The 13,445-nt window shown below is 41.0% G+C and overlaps 1 protein-coding gene across 1 annotated transcript in view; it reads left to right on the plus strand.

Moving 5' to 3' along the window:
- ABCC8 (ATP binding cassette subfamily C member 8) overlaps positions 1–13,445 on the plus strand; it is a 119,740-nt gene that overhangs the window by 35,462 nt on the left and 70,833 nt on the right. Inside the window, exon 7 of the mRNA XM_044681809.1 lies at positions 9,762–9,926. Within this exon, the coding sequence (XP_044537744.1) occupies positions 9,762–9,926 (165 nt within the window). The remainder of the gene's footprint in view (positions 1–9,761; positions 9,927–13,445) is intronic.

Raw genomic sequence — 13,445 nt, forward strand, 5'->3', positions numbered from 1 at the left:
GCAGAGACATAATTAGGGACTTGAATAATTGATAGTTCACTCTCATGTAATACCATCCCTCCAATGAATCCCTAAACCTCAAGCAGCAGTTAATCCTCACAGGGTTTTTATTAAATTTCATTTCGCCCGAGTTACAATTAATCCTCCACACCTCACTGCGTTGGGGGGGGAGGGTGTGAAAGGAGGGGGATGGTTCTACACCAGGGAATATGAAATTCAATCTTCCACGGAAGAACTTGTCCTGTATTGGGATATATTGGATGCTTTAGGAGGTTATATATTTCCAGCTTCTACACCTGAGCCAGAAACAGTGGAAGATGTCTGTTGCATAATAGCTAACATTTATATAGTGATTTTAAGTCTTTACACATTTCCTTACATGCATTATATCATTTGAGCTTTACAGCAATTCTGTGATGTAAATACTATTCATATCCACCATTTCACAGATGAGGAAACTGAGGCTAAGAGAAGTTAAATGGCTTACTCAGGGTTCCACAGCTAGTAATATTTGAGGAAGGATTCAAGTTGACTCCAAATCTAGTGTTTGTTTATCCTTTCTGTCGCCTAGCTGAATTATCATCACCACCACTCCTCCCCAGAGCAAAGGACCATGGCTTACCCTATGCTTTGAAAGGGTTCCACATAGGACAGAAGAATGACAAAAAGCAGGATCCTACCTTTCCTCATGACTTGGGCTACACAAAGAGACTCAGTAGACAGGAAATGCTGGAACTACATGACCCTAAATAGACCAGAAAGGCAGAACTTCCAACCAACCAGAATTTAGATTTCATGAGGAGATTCTATTTATTGCCCATAGGTTAAGGTTAGAAAGCCCCCATTTCTATTCTTCATCAGTGTCCATTCTAGGACCAGATGGCCCCAGCCATGGAAAAAGAAAATTGAGGGTCATTCAAGGATGGTAGAGCTAGAGAAGTAGAAGTGACCTTAAAGGTTATAGCATCCAACCCTTTCATTTTAGAGATATGGAAACTGAGGTTCAGGACAGTTAAAGAATCTGCCCAATGTCACACATTGAAGAAGTACCAGAGATAGTATCTGAATTGTCTAGCTCTGTCCACTAGGCAATGATGTGGTACTTCTCATTATTTATACCTCAATCCATAATGAAGGGGATCAGTCAGTGTCGCACCCAAAACTTACCAACCCTTCTCTCCCCTTCCCTCAGGATGATGTAAAGGATTGAACTCTCATTTGGGGTCTAAGACCTTAGGGAAATCACTTCACCTCTTTGTTCTCTCTTCCCCCATCTGTATGAGATTGGACAAGAAGACTTTTAAAGTCCATTCCAACTCCAAATAATACTTAGGTATTATTACTTATTATCATTATTATTTTTCCCTTATCTGCAAAATAGGGTTGGACTAGAAGACCTCTGAAGTAAGTCCATTCTAACTCTAATAATAATTTTATGGTCGTTGCCTATTAGCAATAATAATAATAATTCCTATTATTCTCTCATCTATAAAATGAAGTTGGATTAGAATGTGTGGGATGAAATAAAATGACCACCCACCCAAATTATAACTACAAACCTGGAGTCAGAGAGTGGATAGTAGAAGATGCAGCCTTTTGTTCTTATTCATGAGTAAAGGGACATGCCCAATGCATGGTTGCAGATACAAGCATTTTATAGATTCCTGATGCAAGACCCCCACACCCTCTCTGTTCAATACCCCATAGTCTGGGGGGCTGGACTTACAATCTAGGCATGAAAGTCTACCCAATTAGAAAACAACAAGCTTCATCAGATCTTTCACCAGAGGTGGAGGAGGTCATGAAGAGATAGCTATGTCCTCAGGAGGTGCTCCTCTGGTTCCTAAAGGTGAGAGGAATTAAGGAGATAGGAGAGTCTAATGGTTTGCTTTCTTGAGATAATAACAAATGTTATTGTGGCATAACAAAATGTCCTTGAGTTCTTATTTTGAAACCCTAAGCAGGTTTCCATTCCCTAATGGAGTTTATTTAGGGTGAAGTTCCCCCTGAGAAGAACAAATTAATTCTTTTCTCTTTACTCAGAACTCTAAAGTCCCTTCCAACTCTGAATAATAATTATTTGTTTTTATTCAAATATAATAATAATTATTTCATCTATAAACTGAACTTGGGCTAGAAGACATCTAAAGTCTCTTAATTTTAATATTATTATTAACTAATAATAATTATTATTCCTTCATCTGTAAAATGAGAATAGACTAGAAGATATCTAAAGTCCCTTCCAACTCTAATAATAAGTTTGTTATCATTATTATTAGCTAATAATCATTATTATTCCCTCATCTGTAAAATGAGGATGAACTAGAAGACATCTAAAGACTCTTAATTTTAATATTATTTTTAGCTAATAATAATAATTATTCCCTCATCTGTAAAATGAGGATGGACCAGAAGATATCTAAAGTCCCTTCCAACTCTGAATAATAATGTTTATTATTATTAGCTAACAATGATTATTATTTCCTCATCTGTAAACTGAGATTGGACTAGAAGACATCCAAAGTCCCTTAATTTTATTATTATTATTAGCTAACAATGATTATTATTTCCTCATCTGTAAACTGAGGTTGGACTAGAAGACATTTTAAAAAGTCCCTTACAACTCTGAATAATAAGAAATTTATTATTGTTATTATTAGCTAATAATAACTATTATTCCCTCATCTGTAAAATGAGGGTGAACTAGAAGACCTCTAAGGTGCCTTCAATAACAACAATTAGCATTTAAATAGGTCTGTAAGGTTTGCAAAGCTCTGTTCCTGTGTTGCCTCATTTGCTCTATTATTGATCCAGGGAATTTTTTCCCCAAGCTCAGCCTAAATCCTCCCCCTCTGCAGCCTTGGCCCATGGGCAGACCTCACTGGTGTTGTAAACAGCTCAGTCTGGCCTCTCTTCAGTTTTCAGGCCAGCAATAGCACATTGTCCTTGGATTCCGCAAGGACGAGCCACTTGCATTGTTTGTTAGCTTACTGGAGGTTTCCACGTCTCTGCCAAATCTTCCTTCCTCCCCTCTGACCTCCCTGCCTCCCCCACCGACCTTCCTCCCGAGGGTGATGCTCACAGGGGCCAAGTAGTTCTTCATCACTCACTCCCCCACCGTCGCTGCAGTACATGCCACTGATCAGGACCCAGGAGGCTGGAAAATTAAATTCATCCCCAGCCCTGGGCGCTGAAATCTGCCAGTAGAGCCTGAGCCCAGAAAAGAAGTGTCAGAGGCTGATTCAAGGGGAAATGCGTCTGAAGGCTCAGGGAGGAGGAGGGGAGAAGAAGGATGAAGGGGGAGGAAAGAGAGGGAAGAGAGAGAATATAAATGCATCTTCATCTTTCTATGTCTGAAGCTGTGGGGAGGTGCGTGTAGGATGTAGGCAAAAATACGGACTTTTGTAAATGTCACCGGGTCCCCTCCCACATATCCACCTCTCTTTGCAATTCACCTTTCATCCGGTCGTCCCAGAATGTGTCATTGCATCATCCCGTTAATAGGCAGGAAGCATCGGAGAACAAAGCCCCGGGTGCCTGTCCTAGATCACTCGTCCTCACCTGATAGCCCTGGAGAGAAGATGCTCTCCCAGTGTCCCAGCTGGCTGGGAGAAAGATGGAGGGAACCCACTCCGGCCCCTGCCCCCTCTGTACAAGGCTCTAATATATGGATTTTTAAAGGGTACGGATTCCGGAGTCTGAGGATCCAAACTCTGGCTGGCACCCCAACGGTGTCCTCCCTTCAGAAAGGATTGGCCCTAGCTGAGCCAAGCTGCTCCCTGTGCTATTTTAAATATGAATAAATATAAAAATAGGGACGTAGAGCTAAAAGGGACATCTGTTCTGATACCGCATTTTACAGATGAGGAAACTGAGGTCCAGGCAGATTCAGTAATTTACCAAAAAGATCACACAAGGTTGCATCAGAGAAAGGATTCGGGGGCGGGGGGGGGGGGGGGCAGCTGAGTAGCTCAGTGGATTGAGAGCTGGGCCTAGAGACAGGAGGTCCTGGGTTCAAATCTGGCCTCAGACACTTCCCAGCTGTGTGACCCCGGGCAAGTCACTTGATCCCCATTGTCTAGCCCTTACCACTCTTCTGCCTTAGAACCAATACACAGTATTGATTCCAAGATAGAAGGTAAGGGTTTTAAAAAAAAAAAAAAAGAAGAAGAAGAAGAAGAAAGGATTTGAATTCAAGTCCTCTGACTCCAGAGTCAGTGTCTTTTCTACTATGCCATTTATAAAACCAAGGATTTGTTGTCTTCATAGCTAAATATTGAACAGTTCTCCAGTAAGGGGTGATGGAAAGAGCAGTAGATATGGAGTCATAAGGCCAGAATTCGAATCCTGGCTCTACTATTTAATACCTTCTTACCTTGGGCAAGTTGTTTAATGTCTCTGGCACAGGGTTCCCTGGACCCAGGTACTGTAGACTCCCTAACCAACTCCTGTGTCCAGATATGCCCAGTGCTACCAGCCTAGAGATTGCATTGTTTTTAAATGAACCCCGCCATGGGTGTCTATGCCCAGTGAGGAAACAATATGACAGCATCCTCGGGGAATGAACACGTTAGGCATGTTCAGGTTAAAAAACCCAAAACTTAAGGAAAATAGAGGGATATGAATCTGTGATTCTGACATGTCAACAGTCAAGTCACAAGCATTAAAAAAAACTTACCTTCTGTCTTAGAATGAATACTGTGTATTGGTTCTAAGTGGTAAGGGCTAGGCAATGGGATAAAGGAAGTATCTGAGGTCAAATTTGAACCCAAGTCTTCCAATCTCTGGACCTTCCTCTCAATCTACTGAGTCACCTAACTGTGCCCAAGCAAACATTTTTAAGTGATCTCTATGTGTCATGCCACAGTGTGCCAAGCCTAAAGTCAGGAAGACTTTTCTTCTTGAGTTCAAAGCTGGCCTCAGACTTTTACTAGCTGTGTGACCTTGGGCAAGTCACTTGATGCTGTTTGACTCAGTTTCCTCAACTGTAAAATGAGCCGGAGAAGAAAATGGCAAACCACTCTAAGATCTCTGCCAAGAAAACCCCAAATGGGGTCATGAAAAGTCTGACACAGCTGAAACAACTGAACAACAACAATAAATGTCGCATGTGCTAGGGACACAAATTCAATCTAAAAAAAATTAGACTTTGCCCTCAAGAAGACTACATTCCAAGGAAGGAAAGTAGAGTGGAAATGGAGGCTTGGTAGCCATTCAACAATAGCAGATGGGGATTTCAAAGACAAAGGGATGTTCCAGGGTAATCAGGCAGCTGAAACATTGTGGGAAAGTTCAGAGTCAGAAGTAGAGCCAGGAGAAGAAACCTGGGCCAAGTAGGGTGTCTATATAAAAAATTTTAAAAGAAGATTCTGGTTCCCAAACCAGCCAGAAAATAGGTATTTTCTGTCCCCTTTAGTAATCAGAGCTTTGTCCTTGACTTCAATAACTGAATATAAGATCTCCGAGTGAGGAATTGGTTGTCTCTGTACTTCCAGAGTTCACTGTTTTTGCTCTATTTTTACTATCTTCCATTTTTCATTCTCTTTATCTCCAGTTCAGCTGTTTCCCAAGAGTCCTTGTGTTCTGATTCAAGAGATACAGGCTCTCCATTCTGTCCTTCTCCCCCAGATAGCCTTTATTCTGCATTGGGGAGAGTATCACAATGTCTGATGCTGTTTGTTGTTTAGTTGGCTTCAGTTATGTACAACTCTCTGTACACATACATGTACAACTCTAAAACCATTTAGGGTTTTCTTAGCAAAGGTACTAGCATGGTTTGCCATTTCCTTCTCCAGCTCATTTTAAAGATGAAGCAAGTGTGGCAAACAGGGTTAAGTGACTTGCCCAGGGTCACACAGCTAGTAAGAGTCTGAGGTCATATTTGAACTCGGGTCTCCCTGCCTCCAGGTCTAGCACTTTATCCACTGCTCCACCTAACTGCCCAAGCACTTGGATGTTCCCTCTTTAAGAACCTATTGCATCCCTTCAGGATCTGGTTGTAGCTCTTCCTGAAGGAGAGAGAATCTCCACTTAAGCATATGTGCCCTGAATATAAATGTCTGGGCATGTATACACATGTTGACCACGGGGGTGGGTATTCCCCAAGGCTCTATGCTGAGCTCTCTTCTCTCTATACATTCTCTCACTCATCAGTGACCTCATCAGCTTCCATGACTGTAATGATCATCTTTAGGCAGATGACTCATAGATTCCTATATCTAGCCCCAGTTTCTCTATCTAGACTCTAGTCTCACATCACCAAGTGCCTATTAGACATTTCGGATCACAGATAGCTCAAACTCCCATGTCCGAAAACATGTCTCTCCTGTCTAGTTTAGGTACTCAATACTTCTCTCCTGGCTTCCTCATCAGTCTCCCTGTCTCTAGTCTCTCCCTTCACTAGTATAGCTTCCACCCAGCTACCCTATTACCACCATACTCAATAAACATCAATATTTCCCTATTACTTCAAGTATCAAATATAAATTCTTCTATTTTGCATTTAAAGCCCTTCCAAACCTCCCCTCAATCTGCCTTTCCATTCTTATATACTTCTTCCTTTCATAGGCTCTAAGACCCCGACAAATAAGTCTTCTTGCTGTTTCTTACCCACAAGATTCCATCTCCCACCCTTGTGACTTTGCACTGACAGTATCTTCTGCACAGCACACACTCTGGCCTCACCTTTGCCTCTTAGAATTCTTTATTTCCTTCAAAACTCAAAACAAAAAAATTTCATAAAATCTTTCCATAACAGACCTCCCCAGAGGCTAGTTCCTAGTGCTTCTTCTCCAAACTACCTTGAATTTATGTTGTTGATTTTTGTATATGCTTTTATGTGCTCATGTTGCCTCTGATAGAATGTAAGCCCTCTGAGGTCAGGGATGATTTTATTTTTGCCATTGCAACTTGTATATTACCTGCTACCTAGTAAAAACCTTAAATATTTGTCGATTGTGAGCTTGGCTGACTGTGAACAGAATTAACCAATTGGCCAAGAGTCTGGGGGTCCCTCTTCTGACTTCATGGGGTAAGAGCTTTTCCTGCAGACTGGTGAGCATGAGGCTGCTGAAGATGAGAATACACTGGTCTTCTGTCTCCCTTCTTTGATTTCAAAGCTAGTGTGTTCTGGGAGCAGTTAGGTGGCTCAGTGGATTGAGAGCCAGCCCAGAGACGGAAGGTCCTAGGTTCTTCTAGGTTCAAATCTGACCTCAGACACTCCCTAGCTGTGTGACCCTGGGCAAGTCACTTAACCCCCATTGCCTAGCCCTTACCACTCTTCTGCCTTGGAACCAATATACAATCTTGACTCTAAGAGAAAAGATAAGGGGTTAAAAAAAAAAAAAGCTAGTGAGTTCAGTGTCATTTCTCAGGAAGTGGACAGCTCCATCTTCATGCAAATATTAATGTAGTCTAGTCCTTGAGTGCTTATTTACCAAGATCAAAGTGTTTCTTATAGCTGCTTCTACTGCCTCTGAAAGAAAACATTCTTAGTCTCCAGTGTCTTTAGCAAGAAAATCAAAATGTTTTCCTGATTGCCTATTATGGGCTTCTAAGCTGAGGACTGCATCTAGCGTCCAAAACTTGACCTGGAAATTTGGCCTCCAGAATGGCAAAGCTGGAGTTGACATAAGAATTTAGCTAGAACAGCCCCCTCATTCTGTGAGCAAGAAACAAGCCCAGGGAGGGAAGGGGATGGATTTTCCAGCTGTCACATGCCTAATGAGCTAGCATAGCTGAGACTTGAACCTCACAGTTCCCAATGGAATATTCTTTCTGCGCTACCACAAAGAATTGTAGGAAATCTGGGGCTAGGAGACTTCTGCTTAAATGAACACTAGTCTTTCCACCTAGGGAGCAATGAATGGCTACATATCGTCCAATTCTCTTCAGTTTGGGGACCCTGTAACACTCCTGCCCTTCTCAATTGCTTTCTATTAGTATATGAGTAACAATCTTGGCCAACCACATTTTAATGACAGAAAATAGATAGCAAACATCAAGGGACTTGTTCCAGTTGTTCTGACTTCAACTAATCAGTGATTTGCTCAGTGCCTTTGATGCTTCACTAGGAGACTCAGGCTTGGCTGCAAATTCTTCCCAGTATTACCCATGCACGAAGAACCAGAGATCTGGGACCTGTGAGAATTTATTTTTCATCTATTGTGTTATTTTTTATATCAGGGCTCTGGAGTGGAAAGGCCCTAAATCAATTTCTGTATATTAGGGAGAATTACTGTGCCATTCTGGGTCTGGGGCCTGGGTCAGACATTCCATCCAGTTGACCGCTTTTTGCATTTCTTTTTGTCCTTGGGAATCCCAAAGAATGTCTTCCTTTTTTAACAGAATTTGATTAATAAATGAAGGAGAGAAGGAAATACCCTCTGCGTAGCCTACGCTATATTCAGCAATCAACAATAAGAGCAAAGGGAAAAGGACCCTCCTTTTCCTGCATAGTAACCTGTCTACCGATGGAGATGGGGAGGGTTAGATTGTTTGATAGACCACCTCTTAATTAGCTATCTGTAAATTAGAAATGTCTTGAGATGTTCAAAGGAGGGGTTGAATAATGAGCTCCTAAAATGTATTTATTAAGCTGTCTGACCCAACTTCCAGGTCCCTGGTCATTCAAGAGGGCCATGAGGACCTATGTCACTTTTATGCTGACTTAACCAATAAATCTGACTTAATCAAGAAATTGACACTCACCTAAAATTTAGTCTCTTGAGATATTTCAGTCATTAACAGACCTATGGTGAAAATATGGTGCTGCTCCCTTTGTCCACATATTGAGGGGGAGGAAGGCATACTTAGCCCTTCCTTTAAGCTGATGGAAATGTTTTATTAATCAGCCCATTTAGAAATATGTATCCTGTACAATTGCCAGGTAGGAGAAGCATAGCTTAGACAACAGCTTGTGAGAAAAGAACTCTATGGGTTGTGGTAGGTTGTAAATACTGTTGATACTCAGTGCGGGTCTGTGGGATTGTAGGATGTACTAGAAGAGGCAAAATATCCAGAACCAAGGCATTAAGAATCTCTATATATTCTTCCCTGGTCCAATCACATCTGAAGGTATCTTTTATGACAAGCTGGAGGAGATTCAAAGGCAGACAACCTGGGATGGTGAGGGGGCTGAACCATGTCTTACATGGATTGATTAAAGCAACTGAAGATGTTTAGTCTAAATAAGAGAAGACTTGGGAGGGACATAATAGCTTTTTTCATTTATCTGAAGGACTCTTCCTAAAGGGAAGACTAGGAACAAAAGAAAGAAATTGTAGACAGGTATGTTAAGCCACAAGTTGAGGAAAATAAATGTCTGCAATGGGTAACATCAGTAGATAGTGAGCTCCCCATCACCTAGTCATAGTCATTGTCACAAATCTAGAGCTGAGAGGACTTTAGAGATCACCTAGTCCCACCCCATCATTTTATAAATGAGGAAACTGAGACACAGAGAGGTTGTATCTACCTAAAATTACCCAGGTAAAAGAAGCAGAACCAAGATTTGAAATCAGGATCCATGACTTGAGTTCACAGAAAATCTTCAAGCAAATTCTGGGTGACTACTTCTCGTGGAAGTTGTAGAGGGAATTTCTGTTCAGGTGCATGATGGATCAGGTAGCCTTTAAGAGCCTGTGATGATTCCCACCAATAACCCTCTTCCATCATATAAAATGTCCCATAAGCAATCTGCCTAACAATGGTACTACTTGTCAGTGATGACATTTTCTTCCAAACTGCTTTTCAACCCACAGATTAAATTCTTCGGTGTTTACTTTGTCTCATCCGAAGAGTTCCTTGCCAATGCCTACGTATTGGCTGTGCTCTTGTTTCTTGCCCTCCTGCTACAGAGAACATTTCTGCAAGCATCCTACTATGTTGCCATTGAAACAGGAATCAACTTAAGAGGAGCCATACAGGTATGGAAGGGTCTTGGATGGATATGGATTGGGTTTCTCAGTATATCCCTTTTCTTCTTGACCAATCATCCTAATTTATATTTCTGTAGCATTTTAAAGGTTTTATAAAGTGCTTTCCTCCCAATAGCCCTGTGGGAAAAAAGAATATGAGTATTATTGCCTCCTTTTTGAAGACAAGGAAACTGAGGTGAGTGAAATAGTGACTTGTCCAAGGTCACAAAAGTAGTACAAATTGGAGCCAAGATTTTAACCCAAAACTTCTGATTATAGGTCCCATGCTTTTCCCAAAAAACTTCTCAGGGAAGGCCACAAACTCTCCAAGTGATTCTCCTCTAGTCCCAACTGTACAGAACTTCCCATAATATCTTCTACTATTGAATGATTTGATGAGTTTTAATTGATTTCTTTTGCTTTTTCATTACCTAGATTTCCCCTGTATTCTTTTGTCTCCTTGTCCTAGAGAACCATCCTTTATAACAAGATTTTTTAAAAAGATGTTATAATTAAGATTGATTTTGAAGACATATTAGATTATAATTATTTATTTATAAAAGAAAAAGAAAGAGAGAAAGATATTCCCAGGTCTTTCTAACTATCATAGTCTTCAGGGCAAACTGCTACTTCAGGTCTCAAATACCCAATTGGCCCTGGCACATATTCAGGCCAGACAAATTAAGGCCAGTTCAGGACTAGAGCCAAGCAAAGACTTCCCACTTGTCCCAGTTCTTATATGGTCAATGATGTTATACTTAGTTGACTTTCTGTGCAGTCTGGGTCATGTGTTTTGACACCCAGGCACATAACCATGCCATACCATTTGCCCATCAGGGGCTTCTATTCACCCATTCAGGAAGTCAGGGTCTCAGTTTACCATGCAGTCTCCCACTCACATGATTTGGTGTTCTTTCTTAATGCACATGTGCCAGCTAATGGATTATATTTTAAATTAATTTAATACAAAAAGAAGAGAAAAGGGCAGCTAGATGGCACAGTGTATATCCTCTAAGTCCCTGCCCTCATATTTATGAGAATTAGACCTTTAAAAAGACCTTACCCAGGAATTGAACTCCCTGAAAATTAGGATAGGACAAACAAAAGAGTTGTATTAACTCACATCTCCACTAACAATGCTTTAGCATGCCTCTTTCCACAATCCCTCCAACACTGACTATTCATGATCTGAAGTCATCTTTGCCAGTTTCCTGAGTGTGGGGTAAATCCTCAGCATTTTTTGGATTTATAGTTCTCTTACCAGGAATGATATGGAGCATCATATATGATTGTTAATAAATTATATTTCTTCTTTTGAGAATTGTTTGTCTATGTCCTTTGGTAATTTTCTATTGAGGAATAGCTTTTGATCTTGCATATTTTTGCTAGTTGCCTATATATATTAGTGGCTTGGTTTTCCCATTGGCCTTTAAATATGTGGTAAGGAGTAACTTTTTATTTTAACTTAAACTGCTCTAAGTAAGAAAAATCTTGGAAGAAGTTGGAAATTCTACACCTTTGAAGGAGTAGAGCTGAAGGTTTCCATGCACTGGGATCCCTACACTGTTGGCCGGATCACTCCGTTCCTAATATAGTTCCATTCTTAGAACAATTTTGGAGGGGTAGCATCAAAGGAGTTCCTCTACACACTAGACAAATATGGGAACTGGTTCTTTGAAATCTCAGATGCTGGCAGAGTCAGTAGAACCCAAAAAGGTTATTATTAAGTTTCAAATACAACTAGGAGGGGAAAAAAAACACTCAGGACTCATGGTACCCATTGACTTCATGAAAACAGGGACTCCACACTGGTCTGGAAAGATCTTATGAGAAGAAATAAAGATGTGGCAAGGCCAGGGCTTTGGTAGTCATTATGACTGAATCATTCTTTAAACTGAGCAGAATGAAGTAGATCTGGTATGGTGAGAAAGTATTAGAACAAGAAGAGTAGTATGTAGAATCCCTTTAAAACTGTCAGTGAAAAAATAAAATGAAATCAAACTCAGAGGAGCTAAGCCACTGGAAAGCATAAAATGAAACATCATACTTCCCTCCTCTTGGGAAAAAGGCAGGGGAATAAGATATTGCATGTATGGGTTGTCGGGGTTACCATTTCACTCATTTTTGAGCAATTATTTTCTCTTTGTCACAAGGAAGAGTTCAATTCCCACATATCAGAGTAAATGTATTCAGAAATTACAATTACTTAAAAACAAAATAAACAATACAATTTGCTTTTATTTTATTTCATCATTTTTTAATTAAATCCTTACCTTCCATCTTGGAGTCAATACTGTGTATTGGCTCCAAGGCAGAAGAGTGGTAAGGGCTAGGCAATGGGGGTTAAATGACTTGCCCAGGGTCACACAGCTAAGGAAGTGTCTGAGGTCAGATTTGAACCTAGGACCTCCCATCTCTAGGCCTGACTCTCAATCCACTGAGCTACCCAGCTGCCCCCCAATTTGCCTTTTTAAAAAAAAGCATCAGGGAAGGATGGATCAGGATCTGGGCTCCTATGGGAAGCCTTACTTAACTGGGTTCAGGTCAATAATGGAAAAGTCATCATGATCATGAAGGGGAAGGACTGAAAGACTTTCACAGTCATCAAAAAGGTTTTTTTTCCTTCTACCTTACTGAGCTCACCATTCACACAAAGATCTGGGCTCACTCAGGACCTGAGATTCTAAGTGAATTTATATGAACAGAAGGACCATATGACCAGCAGTTTCAGCTAATGTCTAGCCCCCCTCTTTCTACAGATAAGGAATGTGAGAACTAAAAAGTTGAAGGGACTTAAGTTACACATGCATGAAATGGCAGACCCAGGTCTCAAATGCAATTTCTCCAAGTCCAAATTCACTCATTCAATTGACCATGCATTTATCAAGTGCCAATTATGTACTAGATGCTGGGAATACAAAGAGAGAAAAAGAGCTTCCTTTTGAAATCCAGGGCTCAAATCCAACCCTCTTTTTACTGAACCACTAGGGATGACAGATCATGCCTTATTCCCTAATAGGCATAGTGGCTAATTTCCTCAGTGAGAAGCCATTTGGCCCCCATGACCTGGAACCATTACTGGCCTATATACTAAGGGCCCTGTTCCTTGGATCTCATGCAATCTAATACAACCCAGAAAGCACTGGTTGTCTGATAGTGACTGATGACTTTGTGGTCAGCGGCACCTGCTCAGAGCAGATTTATAGAATATACAAGTCCCTCTGGGAACCTGTGACAACATCTGAGAACTTGTGGGAAATCACATTCCAAGCTGTGTTTAATGTCATGAACTAGGATGCTGTGTCAGACATAGCTACAATTATTAGCCATTAAGGAGAGAACAAGATCACCACCAGGACACTGAAGGCTGAGCCTTCTCTACTATTTTCCTTACCTGGAGGTGAGAAAGAGAGAGGAAAGGAAGGGAGGGAGGGAGGAAGGAAATGAGGGAGGGAAGAGAAGGGAAAGAGAGAGAGAAGAGAGAGAGTCAGAGGGAGAGGGAGAGAGAGAGAGAGAGAGAGAGAGAGA

This window comes from Gracilinanus agilis, chromosome 6, assembly GCF_016433145.1.
Source record: "Gracilinanus agilis isolate LMUSP501 chromosome 6, AgileGrace, whole genome shotgun sequence".
Classification (NCBI taxonomy): Eukaryota; Metazoa; Chordata; class Mammalia; order Didelphimorphia; family Didelphidae; genus Gracilinanus; species Gracilinanus agilis.